The sequence below is a fragment of the Sardina pilchardus genome, chromosome 18, assembly GCF_963854185.1.
Source record: "Sardina pilchardus chromosome 18, fSarPil1.1, whole genome shotgun sequence".
Lineage (NCBI taxonomy): Eukaryota > Metazoa > Chordata > Actinopteri > Clupeiformes > Clupeidae > Sardina > Sardina pilchardus.
This window is the reverse complement of record NC_085011.1, coordinates 28577766-28594140: the sequence shown is the minus strand read 5'-3', so window position 1 is coordinate 28594140 and position 16375 is coordinate 28577766. Positions and strand designations below refer to the sequence as shown.

General features: G+C 43.4%; 1 protein-coding gene across 1 annotated transcript in view; it reads right to left on the bottom strand.

The window, feature by feature from the left end:
• tasp1 (taspase, threonine aspartase, 1) overlaps nt 1-7940 on the bottom strand; it is a 36679-nt gene extending 28739 nt beyond the window's left edge. The window contains exons 1-7 of the mRNA XM_062519334.1: nt 7697-7940; nt 6942-7155; nt 6212-6279; nt 4195-4263; nt 3156-3276; nt 2044-2128; nt 1112-1191 (exon numbers count right to left, since the gene is read on the bottom strand). Of these exons, the coding sequence (XP_062375318.1) occupies nt 1112-1191; nt 2044-2128; nt 3156-3276; nt 4195-4263; nt 6212-6279; nt 6942-7071 (553 nt within the window). The 5' untranslated portion in view covers nt 7072-7155; nt 7697-7940. The remainder of the gene's footprint in view (nt 1-1111; nt 1192-2043; nt 2129-3155; nt 3277-4194; nt 4264-6211; nt 6280-6941; nt 7156-7696) is intronic.
• Nucleotides 7941-16375: the final 8435 nt, after the last annotated feature.

Below are 16375 nucleotides of genomic sequence, written 5' to 3'. Positions count from 1 at the left end.
ATGCATCTTACATGGCTCTCTGTCTATCTATTTCTTTTCTGAGACATCAAGCACAAAAAACTGGCACACTGAACGGCCATCAGAGTGAAACGCGCTGCACTTGCAACACGATGGAGTTGTGGGTCCTCCCACTACGTGCTGTAACACATCGTGGGTTTGTGTGACCTGCATCCTTCGCTAGTCCTCCAAGAATATCTTGGACCGAGAAAAAACTTGAAGAAAAACATGGAGTATTTTGTTCGTATTTTTATGCTACATAAAACTCCCTTCACCTCTGCTCTCTGCACTCAACATGGGTGTGAGTTTGGCTTACTCTACCGACATCAGAACTGCAGGGCCACACACACTGCACAGGGAGAGCAAGGAACACACACACACGAGAACGAACAAACGAATGCACACACTGCACAGGGAGAGGACGGAGCGTGTGCACACACACCCTCACACACGCACACACACACACACAAGACAATTATCACTCTCTCACACAGGAGAACCCATACTAATACTTACAGTCATGCACTGCTGCAGTGGTAGCAATCAAACAAAGTAAACTGAAATGGCATCAGCGTTGACCAACACAAGCCACTAAGCGCTTTCGGAAACACTCAGTACCACACAGTATGAAAATGCACAACGCTGCACCATGACTGACTAACGTGAATCCATGGAAGTGAATCCAGCTATGCGCCGTGCCGTCCAACATTCTTGTTTTATGACATGGCAGAGTTCTCCATCATGACGGTTTTTGATGAGGCATAAAAGTATCTAAAGCCCTTCGCATTTTCTCTCTTGGAATGCTTTGAGTCGCCCGTAATCTCAAAATGATTGACTGTGGGTAACAAGCCATTTATTGTCAAAGAAAACATTTAGCGGGCCTATCCAGGGTAAATGCCGCGCGCTGATAATCTTTGTTGATATAAAGGCCTGCGCCGTCCCAGAGCCGAGCCGAGGGTGTTAGCTCACACTGATAATCTGGGCGCTGACAGCAGTGATCCAGCTGATTGTGTCAAAAAGCCCGCTCCGCTCCGCTCTCTCTCTCTCTCTTCCTCTCTCTTGGCTGCTCTGGTGGAGTGCACAGCGAGAAACAAGATGGCGGACGTATACTCACTGGTGGCCATCTTCTCCGAGGGGCACGGAGGGATGCCGTGACTCACCGCCCACTGCTGCGCTCCTTTGCCCACTAAAAAACTGACGGAGAGAAAGAGAGAGAAAAGAGAAAGAGAGATGGAGAGAAGAGAGAGATGGAGAGAGAAAAGAAAGAGAAAAGAGAGAGAGGGAATGGGAGAGAGAGACGGAAAGAGAGAGATGTCACACAGTTGGTCTTGGCAGTCCACTCTGCAGTCCACTTTGCACTCAATTTGGGGACATTTAAAACTCAGATGGCACGAAGGGACAGAGGGTTGATTGGGTGACGGAGATGGTAGCGTGACTGACACGGTCAAAACAGGCGTGCCGCAAAGTCCATGACACAAACACACCCACGCTCACCCACGCACGCACGCAATGTCAAAAAGGCCCTTTTGCAGGCAAACACCACGAGACAGCCTGGGATAAAACTCTCTCCAAAAAATCTCACATTAAGACTTTTCAGCACCACGTAGTTCCATTTCACAGCTGGATCCCTTGCTTAAAGCCGAGACGGAATGTGAGCACCAGCGCTGCTGGGCGTTTGCTACATGTCAATCAAGTGTACAGAGTAGAGGGTGTGAATTTCTCCCTTACAAGACGACGCATTTTAAAACAGAGCGATGCAATACAATAGGGCCCAAGATGTAATGCAGTTCTTAACATTTATTTTAAAATCGGGCCATCAACTGGTTTATAGTACTGTACATTTTTAAACCGATCCAGGGGTCTACAAGTATGTACCGATGCCCTCACATCTTTTACATTTAAATCGGTTACCAATACGTATCAGTGAATCTACACCCCTAGAAATTCAACTTCCCCTTGGAGATCAATAAAGTATCTATCTAGCTATCTAGCACAGAGAGAGCAAAGTTAAGGGGCGATGGGAACTGAATGGAGGTGAGTCCTCACCAGGGGGGGATCCTGCCAGCCGACAGCTTGCCCTTCTGTGCTTCACTCAGCAGCCTCCTCGCCACCAGCACCGGGTTCTTGATCCCTGCGGAGAACAATTAGAACACTGTCTAACACTGTTCTACTGTAGAGAACATTAGAATGCTGTCTTATACTCTTCTTCTGTATAACAGAATAGAATATTAGAACAGGTCATATTTGCCTGCGTAAGTCATGTTGTTACAGAAATTCAGTATAGAGGATATCAGTATAGGGTGTAGCAATATAGAGTATACCAGTGTAGAGTATAGTAATACAGCAATATAGAGTAAAGCAGTATAGAAAGTGAAAATGAGGTAGTCAGGTCATCAGTACGAACACTGCACAGTGCACACACTCTGTACACTGCAATGCAGCATTTAATAAATTTGGCAACGCTCCCTTACAACCTCAGCTGGCAAAAGCCTGCTGTCCAATTTGTTACACAGTCAGAAAGTAAGTCTTTCAGGGAAAGGAGAACCTTATGCTGGGCTTACTCAACCATCGCCAAGAACCAGTCGCTTTGTCATATGGCAATTTTATGGCTGATGGTTGCTTCATGCTGACTAAAACAAACAATCTGGCGTCTCACTGATGGACGCCAGCTTTAGCATGACATGCCTAAATTCATCTCTTGGCACCGGGTGATGAATTATGATGTGATTCATAATTGGATTCATTTCAAAGGCACAGCCTTTGCAGGGTGCACTGTAAACGTTGACCCCTGAGACCCCTGTTCAAAAGGGAACACTGTGGTCGCATGCTACACCACTACAGACACAGCTGGTTGAGATTTGTAAATAATCCAATGCAGACTAATTATCTGACATCTACATGTTTTTTATGCTTTTTTTGTATGGGGGTGGGTGGGGTTCTTTTCTTCATTTAGACAATGAAGAGTGTCAAGGACTCTGGAGGCTGGAATTGAGATTTGGAAACAACTGTGGGGCAGACTGGAACCCAGGTCCTTCAAGTCGGGCCCAAATTATAGTTAGGATTACCCTTTCTGTTCGTTGTTAATTTGTTTGTTTATTTGTTTGTTTATTTGCTTGTTTGTTTGTTTGTTTGTTTGTTTTCAAGCAGGCGGCTCTCACCACTTAAGGCTCCAACAGCTCCGTAATGCAAAGTCTTGCCGTCCATTATGCTGGCGTCACACTCGATCTCTCCGAGGAGGTTTAGATTGGAGCCCATTCCAGCATTAGTGAATGGGGAGTCCTGAGGGACACAAGGCACGGGCGCATGTCAGGAACCACGCAGACAAAACACCAGCTTTCAATCCCTAACGCCTGCTAGTGAAGTGAACCATCACTATGTAAACTTGTCATAGACTTGCACTGTACAGAGGAGGCTATGCTAACTGTAGCCGGAGAGCTGAGATCACAGCTGTCTCTGGAACTCTTATTCACCGTCTTCAAAAATACCATCTACTAAATAAACTATTCAGGCCTGAGACATTCAGCAGAACTCAGTATGTTTGGCCAAGTTATAAATACCTTAGAGATACTGGTTAGGTAGCTTAATGTATAGAACATGAACCAAAATGTGCTTATGTAACTCTTCAGGCAATGAATAATTTAAACTCTACATTGTAAAGCAACGTACACTACATTTACAGTATATGACATAATCGTTAAGATCATCCCATTTCACTGATAGTACAAATCGATCAGGGGTGTGTTTCCCGAAACCATAGTTGCTAACTAAGTAGCAACTTTGTTGGTTGCAATGCAATTTCCCATTGCCAACCAACTCAGTTGCTAACAGGTTAGCCACTATGGTTTTGGGAAATGCATCCCTGCACGACAACAGAGAATCTAAAGCCCCATCATATTGCACACGGCATGCTCACCGCTAGGTTGCTCTTGGCTTAGGTAATGTTCTAAACAATTTTTGTTGTGGTTACCGCTTGGTTCCGCACAAAAGACCATCGACTTACAGCGCGCCAAGGTCAAAGTTCAACATATTTCAACTTTGACCGCGGCACGCGCAAGAGCGGCAAAATGCCGCTTGCACTGCGCTCTGCTGAGTTCTTGCGCGCTCAAAGCATTGAAAGTAATGGGTTTCATAGCGCATGCCGTGTGTAATGTGATGGGGCCGTAACAGCAGCAGGAAGAGTGGTCAGGGTGGATGTACCTCCAGTTCAATGAGAGCTGCAGTCACTGCCTCCACGGCCAGGGCCCCAGCCTTCAGCCTGTCCACTGCCTGACACAGATCAGCAGAGTTTACATACTTCTCCCACAATGAAAACACGGCGCACACGCACACACACACACAAACAGCCAGCTCTTGGCATCACAGGAGAGATTCCTGAAGGTGTGAATTCAACAACACATTAGGAGGTAGGGTTGTTAATGAATAATCGAATATCGAATAATGTTTGTGAAGAATTTATTCGAATAAAATAAATGCCTAATGAATAATCGTTTTAGTCTCACGCAATATGAGAACAGCAACATTTTCCGGTATTTTGCGCGCATGACAAAAACAAGCAGAGATGAAGCGAGCGAGGAAAAGTGCTGGACCTCTTCTTTATTTAGGGGCTCATGGGAACGGGGTACCTAAAATGTAAGCAGGAAGTGTTGTGGTTAGAACAACGTGAAGTGCGAGAGTTAGAGAAGTGTGTGTTATGTTAATGAATGCAGGAGAACTGTTTTGTGAAGCATCTCCATGTTAAACGAAAAGAGGCCTATAAAACTGGTATTCCGAGACATCAAGCCTCTTAATTGTTTCATCACCAATATACCACTAGGATAACCAGTGTTTGAACGATTACCTCGCAAGCTGCCGGCAAGTGAAGTTAAACGTGATAAGATAACGGGCCGACCGGCAAGGTAACAGAATGTTCATCCGACCATAAACGAAACCAGCACCGGCGATGACCAGTGAGCGTTGCAATCGCTAGCCTACATGTTCAAATAGGAGTTAAGTCGGATGGCATAATGACCTGTAAAATAAAGTTTACAACTTGTTGTAAACAACTTATTTCTTGATTAAGGTTTTTTTTTTTTTTTTAATATCATCGTTAATATCAATTGTGTGCGTGTTGGACATGTGGGAGTGATGGGTGGGGGCAAATGTTTACACGGCTCTGAATGCCATGTGACGCCATGATTTAGCAAATAATCGATTAATTGTTCAATAACGTTATGATTAGTCGAACATGAAAATTCATCTAAAGTCCCAACCCTATTAGGAAGGCATTCCGATTATATGCTGAAGGCACAAAACAGTGGTCAACGGTCAAGAGAGAACACAAACAAACACACACACACACACACACACACACACACACACACACACACACACACACACACACACACACACACACACACACACACACACACACACACACACACACACACACACACACACACACACACAAATCTGCAAGATATTCATAGCTGAACAGTGAAACATTGAATGAAGCTGTCCTGCAAGACCATTCAAAAAATAAAAAATAAAAATAAACCCCTTAAATCAGAAATGTGTGTGTGTGTAATAATAATATGATGGTTCAGCTTTAGGCGTGTTTAGCTGCTGAGTGAGTGCAGTCTGCATTGCACTGAAGGCCCCCTCTCCCTCCCGTGGCCGTGTCATGTTATCAACACATAGCTCGCATTCCCTGGCACTGGACTCAGGCCTGCACCACGCCACCCCGACCAACCCCCCCCTTGGGTCTCTTTCATCCTGCGCTCGCCCGCCACTTCAGAGCGCCGCGGAGCAGAGCAGAGCAGAGCTACATGACAGAGGCCTGGTATTGTCTCTGGGACGTGCCTCAGTGCGGCGGTGACCTGGGGTGGCTAATGAATTGGTGGCCAGCGTTACTATCGTGCCGAGCGAAGACGAATGCGTGAGTGTGTGAAGAGGTCAAAGTCATTAAGGGCAAAGGGCTCAGTGACAGTAATGTTTGGCTGCAGTGGCCACAGGATGAAGTTATTAGATGGACACACTGGCAAGTAAGGGTTTTTTGTAAACCGAGAATCAGTGATTATTCCCTCAACCTTGTCTTATATAGTGAGCCCCACCATTTGATGACTGTGAAAACAACAATGAACATCTCTGTCTAAAAGTCTGTCAAACATATAATATATATATTTGGCTAGAATTCATGTTGAATCCAAAAACAGTGATACAGAGACTTCAAACTTACTTTCTGGCATGCCCTCTTGCACACAAGCTTATATTCCTTGGCTTTGGACTCTGAATGGTACCCTGCCCCTGAAGAAATAGAAACAAGTTTAAGCATTTCAATAACAGCAATCTCAGATAAGGCAAGCATTACGCTACTGTAGACCTCTACGATGAGAATGTTTACATTGTTGTTTGCTTCTGTGTCTGTCTGCCAGTCATTCTGTGTCTGAGAGATTACACAAAACCTCCCAGGCTGATTTTCATAAACTTGGTAGAAGGGAGCAGAATGGCTGAGGAAAAAGCCAACTTTGGAGAGCATCCATATCGTTCTTTACCACTGTGAGATAAGGTGCATTGGCGTTGGAGGAGGTCTCTGCTATATGATCTGGGGGCTCCTCCATCTACTGAAATAACAATAGTCATTCCTAGCAATATATTTCTTTGAGATTTGATCTGGTTGGTCTGTCCATCCGTGGTTTATAATACCTCAGTGTTTAAAGACATTAAACACAATTAAGCCTTTGATATACCTTCTTATAATAATATCACAAAAGCTGGTGATTACGGGCCTATTTATCAAAAAATCAATGCCACTGAATGTTCATTCAGATAAAACTATGTAATGTCACTGTTATGCTATGTAGCCTATAATAACATTGACATAAGTGACAACTGTATGGCTGTGAAGCAAAAGAGCCAATCGTCAGTATAAGGTAGCATTTTTGACGACTGTGATAATGCAAACAAACCTGCGTGCACCAACACAAACCCCACAGCCTTTCCTTCTGCACTTGAGATAGAGTTGTGTCGTGGTGCCACTGAATTTGCCGGCAGAAGAGGGTCCGGACGACCCTTTGCCAAGCTTAATGTGTTCTCCATGACCTGATGCTTCCAGAGTTAACGGCATCATTGTGTGGTATTCTCAGGAGGCGGACATGATGGCTGTCAGTCAGCTGAGACAGCCTGGTTGGAAGACAAGAGAAGTAAACTCAAGTTAAACGTCCGCCTTGTGGTGGGCGATTTAACGAACCTAAGCTAAGCTAAGTGAAGTTAGAGTGTGAGCACTCCCTTCGGTAACGTGTACTGAATAAATACCGTATTACATCTATGATGTACAATGACGTTTCTGCAATGCTTTGTTTGCGCGCATTTCGCTAAAGTACACAAGCATTTCAATAAGCACGTGAACAACGACGGTGTCCGTGTGCAGTCCTTCTGTTAAAAGGTACCGATACTCTGAGCCTACTGTTGTTTTCACAACGTCTACATTGTGTCAAAGTTGTCGGATTAAACAAGACTAAACTTGGTGATTTGGTAAATGATAGACAGTTAGCTGTAAGTTGCAGCATCATGCACTTCTGGTCGTTTTCGTTCAAGATTATGATATAATAAACAGCCGGAACTATGCACATAAAAAACATCATGCAGAATTGGTATCAATAGTTGTGTAAACCGGTGTCTTATTTTTACGATTCTATGCATCAGAATGTAAGAGTGGACTTACACGACAGCAAACTTTAGCCAACGTTAGCTAGCTAAGCTTGCGTGGGCTAGCTGAAACGCTAGCTAGCCACAATCAGTGTCACGCACATGTTGGATTTACGTAGAGAGTAAAATAGGCAAAAGGGGTATCAGTAGTAGATAAGCAGTGATCAGAAGTTTTAAGGAAACAGTAGTGCACGATGTTACTGAGAACTATCTTTCCTTGCTACAGAACCAAACTCTTCCAAAACACTTGCATGAAATCACTTCCTAGTTCACAGTGGCCACGCAATCACGTGATTGGATCTCCGCCTCTTCTGTTCTGAATCGCAGTACTCAGTTTTAAACGGGCTCTGGCCCTGGCTCCTGACAGTGGATGGGTGCACTGTGGTTAAACTCATCTTGCGGTCATTCAGCAAAAGACGGAAGCATACACGTCGACATCACATCATGATATTGACTTTGTAATATCCTTATGGACCTTTTTCTCCTAAGAGCTGATGAAAGACATGCATTAGCCTTTCAGGCTGACTTGAAGATTCATTTATCATTAATTAGCCTACATAATTAGCCTACTGTGTGTAATCAGTCTCGGATATTTTGTTGTAGGCCTAGTTGTAATTCTTGCTCATATGAGATGTGTAGGCTATACACTTATACAATACAGCCTACATTGTATCTCAATGGCATACGACACTGTATAATCATGTGTTGGCTATGCTGTTGTGAAATTTTTTTTTTTTTTTGTTCCAGATAAGATTTTAATTCGATGACTAGCCCCACACTGGAGGTGTGCAAGTGCGTAGTGCATTTCCAGCCAAGGTCTCATCAAACCAAGAACGGAGATGAGTTGGCCGGAACACTGTCAGAACTAGCCAGCATGGTGTAGTAGGCTACACAAAACAGCCAAGAGGTCAGCATCAGCAAGGTGATGGGTAGGCCTACAGTAGTGTTACCTCTAAAAAACCCTCACCAACAAGACAACATTAAAGGTCTGCGGAATATAGGGGCCTTATTACCACCATTACCAATAGGAGACAAACATAATCTCAAGTAAACTCAGCTCACCAGAGGATGTTCTGCCTGAACAGCTTTGAAAGATGAACATCTCCTGGGGGGGTTACATATTTTAATATAAAGGACTACATATTAGTCTTTACTTGGAGTCAGGCTTAAACAGTTATGTATACAGTAGTTCAGTCACTTTAAGGTGATCAGCAAAAAAATCTGATGAAAGAAGGAAAAGAAAACGTTTTCCTCTCAGAAAAGGCCTTTGGTATGATGGTAATGACTGAAAAGCTGCTGCAAACTGATACACCATCACGTAAGGGAAATATTTGTATACAATCACGTAAGGAAAATGTTTAACTTTCCATGCAGGGAATTCTGTGAACAGGTTACATCGAGCCCACTGAGCGTGGCTTTTTCCACTTTGTCTTATTATCTGCTTCCAGTTCATTACCCGGAGAGAGATGATATCGGTTCCTCCACATCTGGCATGACTTAGTTCAGAAATAAGTTCGCTACATCTTATTTACTTTAAACAGATGGCCTCACCTCCATGTCAAGTCAGCCTAAATGGATGTTGGCATCCAAAAGGTTCTTACTGTGTACTCTGAACCAGTGGGGTGGTTTTATACTGTCTGCAGTGCTGTACTATAATACCAGCTAAAAGGCTAAGTTAAAGATATTTTACCTTTTGGATACGGTCCACAATTATTATACAGGTTTTGTTTATATAAATAGCTCATAAATTAACAAGCATGTGTCAAGCTTGCAATCTTGAATTTCCCCTTGGGAATCAATAAAGTATCTATGTATCTATCTATCTATCTATACAGTAGGCCTACGTTACCTTCTGTGAAGCTCTACCTGTTAAGCGACAAAGATTCATCCACTAAATCATTCCCATCCAGCAAAAACAAATGCATGACTAACTTCCACACATCCTTTCCCACAGTTAAGCCTGTGGACATAAGATAATTACAGGGAGAGACTGCACACAATGGGCTCATGGAAACAGCAGCAGCACGCATGCAGGCAGACACCAATGGAGCGAGACTACGAGAGACAAGCCCCCGCTGGGAGCTGTAGCTGTCAGTCCGCCACTCATTAAATCACATGTTATTAGCCTCATCCACTCTCCTGCCTGTAGCCTCACGGAGAAGCTAGTGGCATGGCGTAGAAGTCGTCTCTGTTCGATGCATGGCCTGCAGGATGGACACACTGTCTCTGTCTATCGGTGAGTCAGTGTGGTAGGCCTGCCTGAACACCAGTAGGCAAAAAGGGGAAACATGCAATCATCCCTGTAGTAGAGTCTAGACGTTAGAATGAATATTTTATAGACTGTAGTACCTTAGGAGGAGGCCATATAAAGTGGAGGGGAGATGAGTCATTATATTAATGGAGGCAGTCTTGGTACTTAACAGGAGTATGTTATGAGCATAAGAATTAGTCTGTGCCGAATTGTGTTATATACGAATGTTTGGTCAGCAGTGTTCTCATGGTTGACACAGATTCAGATGGCATTCCACACAAAGTCACGGCCCTCATTAATTTGTTGTGCTCACTTTATTTTGGCATTTCCCACACCCCCCCCACCTCCCCTCCCCACAGCTGAGTTTATCGTGTGCTCTTTCTGACTGACAGCACCGGTGCATTGTATGATTGTGAGAAGTGTACGCACTACGCACTCATTAAAACAGCTGGAATTCAATAATAAACAAACGTGCAGCGTGGTCTAGACCGGCTAAAACGATCACAGATCAATGCAGCATGCAGTGCACAATCGTCTCAGTTAGACCTCACTTGAGCTCAACATGAACTCTCATAGCAAAGCAATTAGTCAAGTTCATAATGTTCAGCATCTGGAAGGCATGGGAACAATCTGTCATAGTTCAGAGTTCAAAATCTACGCACTTGTGCAAAGATAAAGGATCCATGCCTCGTCACCTATTCAATTCCGTCATATTGTCGTCATCGTTAGGAAAAATCTACTGAAGATTGGAAATGTTTTATTATAGCACAATGAGAGGACCTGGCTACGCAGTAATACAAATGTGTAACACGTCAAGATTGCAATCATAAGTGGAGAGAGGTTGGATAAACAGATCATTTAAAAATGTACAGACGAACATCCTCTGCTTTCATCTCCCGTAGGTCTACAGGAGCAATACAATAACTCTGATAGAATCGCACTTCCAAAACCAAACAGTCCTGCAGCATATGCCTGGTGGTCAGTCACACATATACGGTGTGTATATATACATCCCACCCAAATCATTGCAGTGATCAAAAGTATCATGCCTGGTGCACAAACAAGTTTGTTTTTCTTTAATCATATGCAAAGGATAATGATGTTTGCTTTGGCTTTCAAAAGACAGACATGAAAGCTTGCCTATTGCTGATGAAAGTGATTTATTTTTTGTGTGTCCGAGACAGGGATAGGGGGGGGGGTGTATGCGTGTGTGTGCTTGTGTGTGTGTCTCTGCATGTGCGTGTGTTCAAAAATTGGCTCAGGAGATCGCACATGTCTGTAGCACAAGGCTGGCCAGTAAGGTTTGACTGCGTGTCCAGTCAAAAGCTCCGTGCCAGACCGGTTTATAGCCCCTTAATATAATCTGTTTCGTGTTTGAACAATGTCTTCTTGCCGATCACTTTAGAATCAAATAGACAGTTCAGCAGAGGTTATATGTGAGAGTCTTTCATTTCACGAAAGGCTTGAGTATTGAGGCTATTGAGGTCTGAGGGTCTTGAGTCAGCTCATGTGTCATTGTCTCATTGTGGTCAATTGCATCTCTGTATGTCACATTTATCGAAAGAAATGACCATATTTGAGCCATAGACCCCAATAGCCTAAAACTGAAGCCATTCCTGAACATTGTAGCAATAGTAAAAAAAAAAAAAACTGCAATATATGATTTGGTAATATAATGATTCTAAGTAAATTATAGGTTGTTAATTCCTTGGAATCACATGATTATAAGTCTATTCTAATGTTGATTGTTAACTACTGCCATAGCGTCATGTTTTTGTTGTGTTTTGTTTGTTTGTTTTTTTCAGGTTGAGAGTTGCATGGTTGTCAGTGTTTCCTTCCTGCCTTCTCTCCACTGCACCTAAAGACGCATGCCTCCCAGGAGATGTAATGTTAAGCTGCAAAACAATGCCAAGTAGTTAACATTTAACAACATAAAATTGCGTCATGTATGATTTCATGGAAAAAAAAAAACACAGTCAAATTAAAAAGCGTATATACCTTCACTGGTTTACCCGTAGCCATAAACATGTCATAATGTGCCATTTTCCTTGGCCTTGAGGAAACCTCCTATTTAGCCCTCAGCTTAAGGGCTCCACTGTGCAGTATCGAGCTCTGAACAGACATGTGTACGCATGTGAGTAATCGGGGCAGAGGACGAGGGCGGGCAAACACGCTCTGCGTCAAAGTCGGGCCTGTAGATGATGTTGACAGGAAAATGAGGGAGTATGGAGAGGTTTGGGAGCTGTCTGTCAACTGTGTGAGACTCTGAATGAAACGGCTCTGTGTCTTTTAAAAGCAGAGGCGGCCAAAGCCTGTCTTCCGGCTCTTTCACACAACGTGTCATGAGAGCGGTGTTGTCGTCCACGGGAGAGTTAAAGCATTTTTGTCACTCAAGTCAGTGAAAACACTCTTTACTGTAAAGTGAAATACTTTTTTTTTTCTTTGAGAGAGAGAGAGAGAAAGGCATTTGACCTTTTACATACTACAAGATCAGTGAAATCCTCAATGATAATGCAGTAAGTATTTATTTAGCACATTTTATATGTACAGAGTGCAGCCCAAATAGTCACTGCATCAAACCAGTTGGAGTTGGAGCATTGGATTGGTCTACGGTGCGCTGTGTTCATGCCATACAGCTGTTCTTAAACTGTCTCAGTGCCCTCTGGATGTCAAGGCTCTTTGCAAATCAACAATTCCCTCTGCAGGAAGACAAACACTACTGCCCATTAGAACCCTTCAAAGTCGCCATGTGTTTGACTCAGGCCTCTTACACTCTATGAATTCTTTGTTAAACTGAGACCATAAACAGCCAGGGTTATTACGAATGGTTCCGCCTGCAGGGCGACCCTATCATCTAGAGGTGAGTGGTAATCAGGCCCAGTGTTGTTTTTGTCACACGCTGCATCAGAGTCGTTGGCATCAGAGTCTCTAGTGGTCCACCCAGGGCAGGGCACACAAGAGTGTTCTGTCCTTCAGCACATGACTGGGCCCCAGTGGTGTTCAACTGAGACTCACTTCCCTGGTCTTAACAGTGAAAAAGACTATTCAGTTTACACCAACTCAGCAACAAGCTCAAACAGAACTAAGCCAGGAACAGCAAAGACTACAATATATTTTTTTTTAGAAATGCTTCAAGGGGCTTTGTGTGGTTTTGTATGTTTTTGTGAGAGAATAACCGTATCGGAAAAATACCCTATTCTTGGTCTCAAGAAATGCCTACTTTGGTCATTGGGCTCCTTCTCTCTCTCTCTCTCTCTCTGTTTGTGTGTTTGTCTATCTGCTTTAAAGCCATAGAACAGCTTGCAGCTGTGCGTCACTGGACTGTGATGTTCAAGGGGATGGGGGGGGGGGGGGACGACGACTACAGAGGAGCCACGCAGACTAGTAAGCATTTTCAAAGGGGCCTCGCCTTGTGCAGAGTGACTGTGATGCATGCGACCAGCCTGGTGGGCAGAATAGTCCATCCTCCTCCCCATCCCATCCCATCCCAGTCCAGCCCAGAGCTCTGTAGTGGTTCATGTGGGGATGCACAACCAGAAGGGTTTCTGACAGGAAGATTGAGGTGGGGTAAAAGACCAGAGACAGGAATGAGGGGGAGGGAGAGAAGAATCCATTCAAGCTTCTGTCCTTCAAACAGAAAACCCCACGTCTTTGTCATTATCATCACTCAGGAATCAGTCACACATGTTTTCATAGAGGGCACCAATATAGTTATTTATTTCTTTTTTTATTTATTTAGATATTTATTTATTTATTTTTGCTGAACATCTGATGAACATCTGCTCCTGCCTGCCTGACTGCACGCAGGCTGACCGAAGAGAGAAGAAGTGTCTGTGTCTTCCAGCGTATTTATTCGGACATGCTTCCAGCAGGATTTCACATGCTTGCCCTGGATGAAAGGCCAATTCATGTACCAGTTAAATAACGCATTATGTGTGTCCTCATTCTCCCCGAATCAATATCACACGGATATATATCCCAGGCCTGAGAGACCTCTGGGAATTTTCACAATCAGTTTACAGGGTGTGTCCAGCAGCAACTGGAACCATGAAAAAGGCATGAGACCTACCATTTACTCAAGTGCTGATGTCCGTCAACCACATGGTTTTAGTTTAACCCGCACATAATTTCTTTCTCTCTCACAGTTCATGTTTTATGTCATCATAACTGTCAGGTGTTGAGCTACCATAAACCACAGATTGTGATATCACCAAGCTTCTTTATATTGCCATGCCAAGTGCATGAGATGGTGGAAAATCAAAGCAAATCAAACAGTGAGCTGTAGTCATTTGCGGAAAGCCAGATCAATAACTTTTAACAACTTAAAATTAACGTGTTTTTAAAACTAATGACAGATTGGCTCATTTTCAACACAGGCTGGTATGGGAAAACATCAGTGTATCTGACAATCGGAACAAAGAGTGCATAGATTTACTCCTTTCCTAATTATGCTTCTTCGTCCCCCTCTTCTCAGGGATTAGTGAGACAAACATCGCAAAGATTGATTGAAGTTGAAATTAAATAAATTTGTGGTAATTGCTGCTATTATCATTAATGACAGGCTTCAGGGCTTGTTATATGTTGTCATATATGCGAAATGTGGGAGGTATGATCTAAGTGTATTGCAATGCACCGTACATTGTTGTCATAATTATTGTTACCATAAAACACATTAGCCAAGCATAACAAAACAAAATAAATGTACAGTTGCTATAGGCTCAGTCAGCCCACACAGTTTGATGTAAATATGGAATGGTATGACAGGATCGTTTACTCTCTTTCAGTGCAATCACTAGATAGCTGCTCAAATTATCCCCATCCTGTGCTTGTTATTAAATTTCCCTGCTTGATAAATGTTCCCTGGAGGAACAGAGAAAACAAGACATGGAGATGTTTTTCATTCGCTGATTCTGTAATAGCTCTACACAGTTGGCATTCTTCGGAGTCTTTGAATGCGTCCCTTACTAAACGCGATAGAAAGAAATCAAAGCCAACTGGCCTTCTCAGGGGTTCTTTGTGGAGTGGAAGCTCTCGCTCATGAATCGATGCTGTTATTAAAAGGACTGCTGGTATACAGATTTCAATTTTTCATTTTTAAAGATGAAAGGCATTCCAAACCAGCCAGTGGTCCAGCACCACTGCCTAACACTCAAGTGGGTTTGTATAGACAAGCTGTGTGTTAATCTAGAAGAGTGAGTTGAGTGTGTGTGTGTGTGTGTGGGGGGGGGGGGGTGTATAAGCCTGTGTGTGGGTGTATAAGTGTTCGCGTGTGTGTGTGTGTGTGTGTGTGTGTGCATGACATGCTGCATTGTAAGGGCAGGAGTTACGGTTCTATTAGCACCCCTGTTTATGGAGCGTCTGCTCGGCCCTGGAGTTTGCGAGCTTTCCCCTTTTCTGGGCTCCAGCTTTGAAGTTGCCATTGCCATTTAGGTGAAGTATTTGTGGGGTCGGGGCTGCCAAGCCCACATCTGCAGCAACATCTTTTGGCCACTCATCAAATGTGTTGCTGTCTAGAGTAAACCTGCTCAAGAAAGACAGGAGCCATAACAATTTTGTTGTGTGTTTCTCTCTCTCTCTTTCTCTCTCTCTGTGGGTCTGGATCAGAGAAAGACTGGGTGAGTGTGTGCATTTTTGTGTCTGCCTGAGCGTGTGTTTGTGCGTGTGTGTGTGTGAGAGACAATATGAGAGAGAAGGAGAGAAAGAGTGAGTGAGAATGAGCATTTGTGCATGTTTGTGAGTCTTCATGAGAGTGTGTTTGTCTGTGTGTGTGTGTGTGTGTGTGTGTGTGTGTGTGTGTGTGTCTGCGTGAGCGTGTGTTCACCCACGTTTCTACAAAGCCAGATTTTTTTCTCCTTTATTGCTCTCTTTTTCTTCTCACTGAGATCCAACAATTTCACATCTCACCCTTTTATGACATCATGGAAAGAAGTGAGGCGAGTGCAGAAGTCTTAACACCATTGCTGAGAGACCGCTGGGAACCCTCACATGAAAAGTGTCCTAATTTTGGATGCTCTCTGAGGTTTGTATTCTCATAAACTTGGGATATGATGATGTGCCAGTCCTAGTGTGATTTTGCTGTCCCACAACCTCTTAGTGCATTGTAACATTTCCTAGAAACCTAGCTCATACTATTTTCTCTTTAACCTCTTGAACTTTAAATTCATGGCACGGTGTGCTCATTTCAAGTGAGTGCTGTAAGTCTCTTGTTTTATAAAAGAGAATAAGAGGTTAGACATACAGCTAGCACAATAATTTGGGAATTATGGTTTATCGACCATTAGTGAAACCAATTTGCAAATATATTGTTAGATACACCCCCAAACAATACAAGTCCTGATGCTATCGGTATCAGATGTGTTTTTTATGTCAGACTTGAAAACAATTTTCCCACATACAGTATAGTGATGACTTATTTTAGAAATGAGTGCCTTAATAAGGATGGAG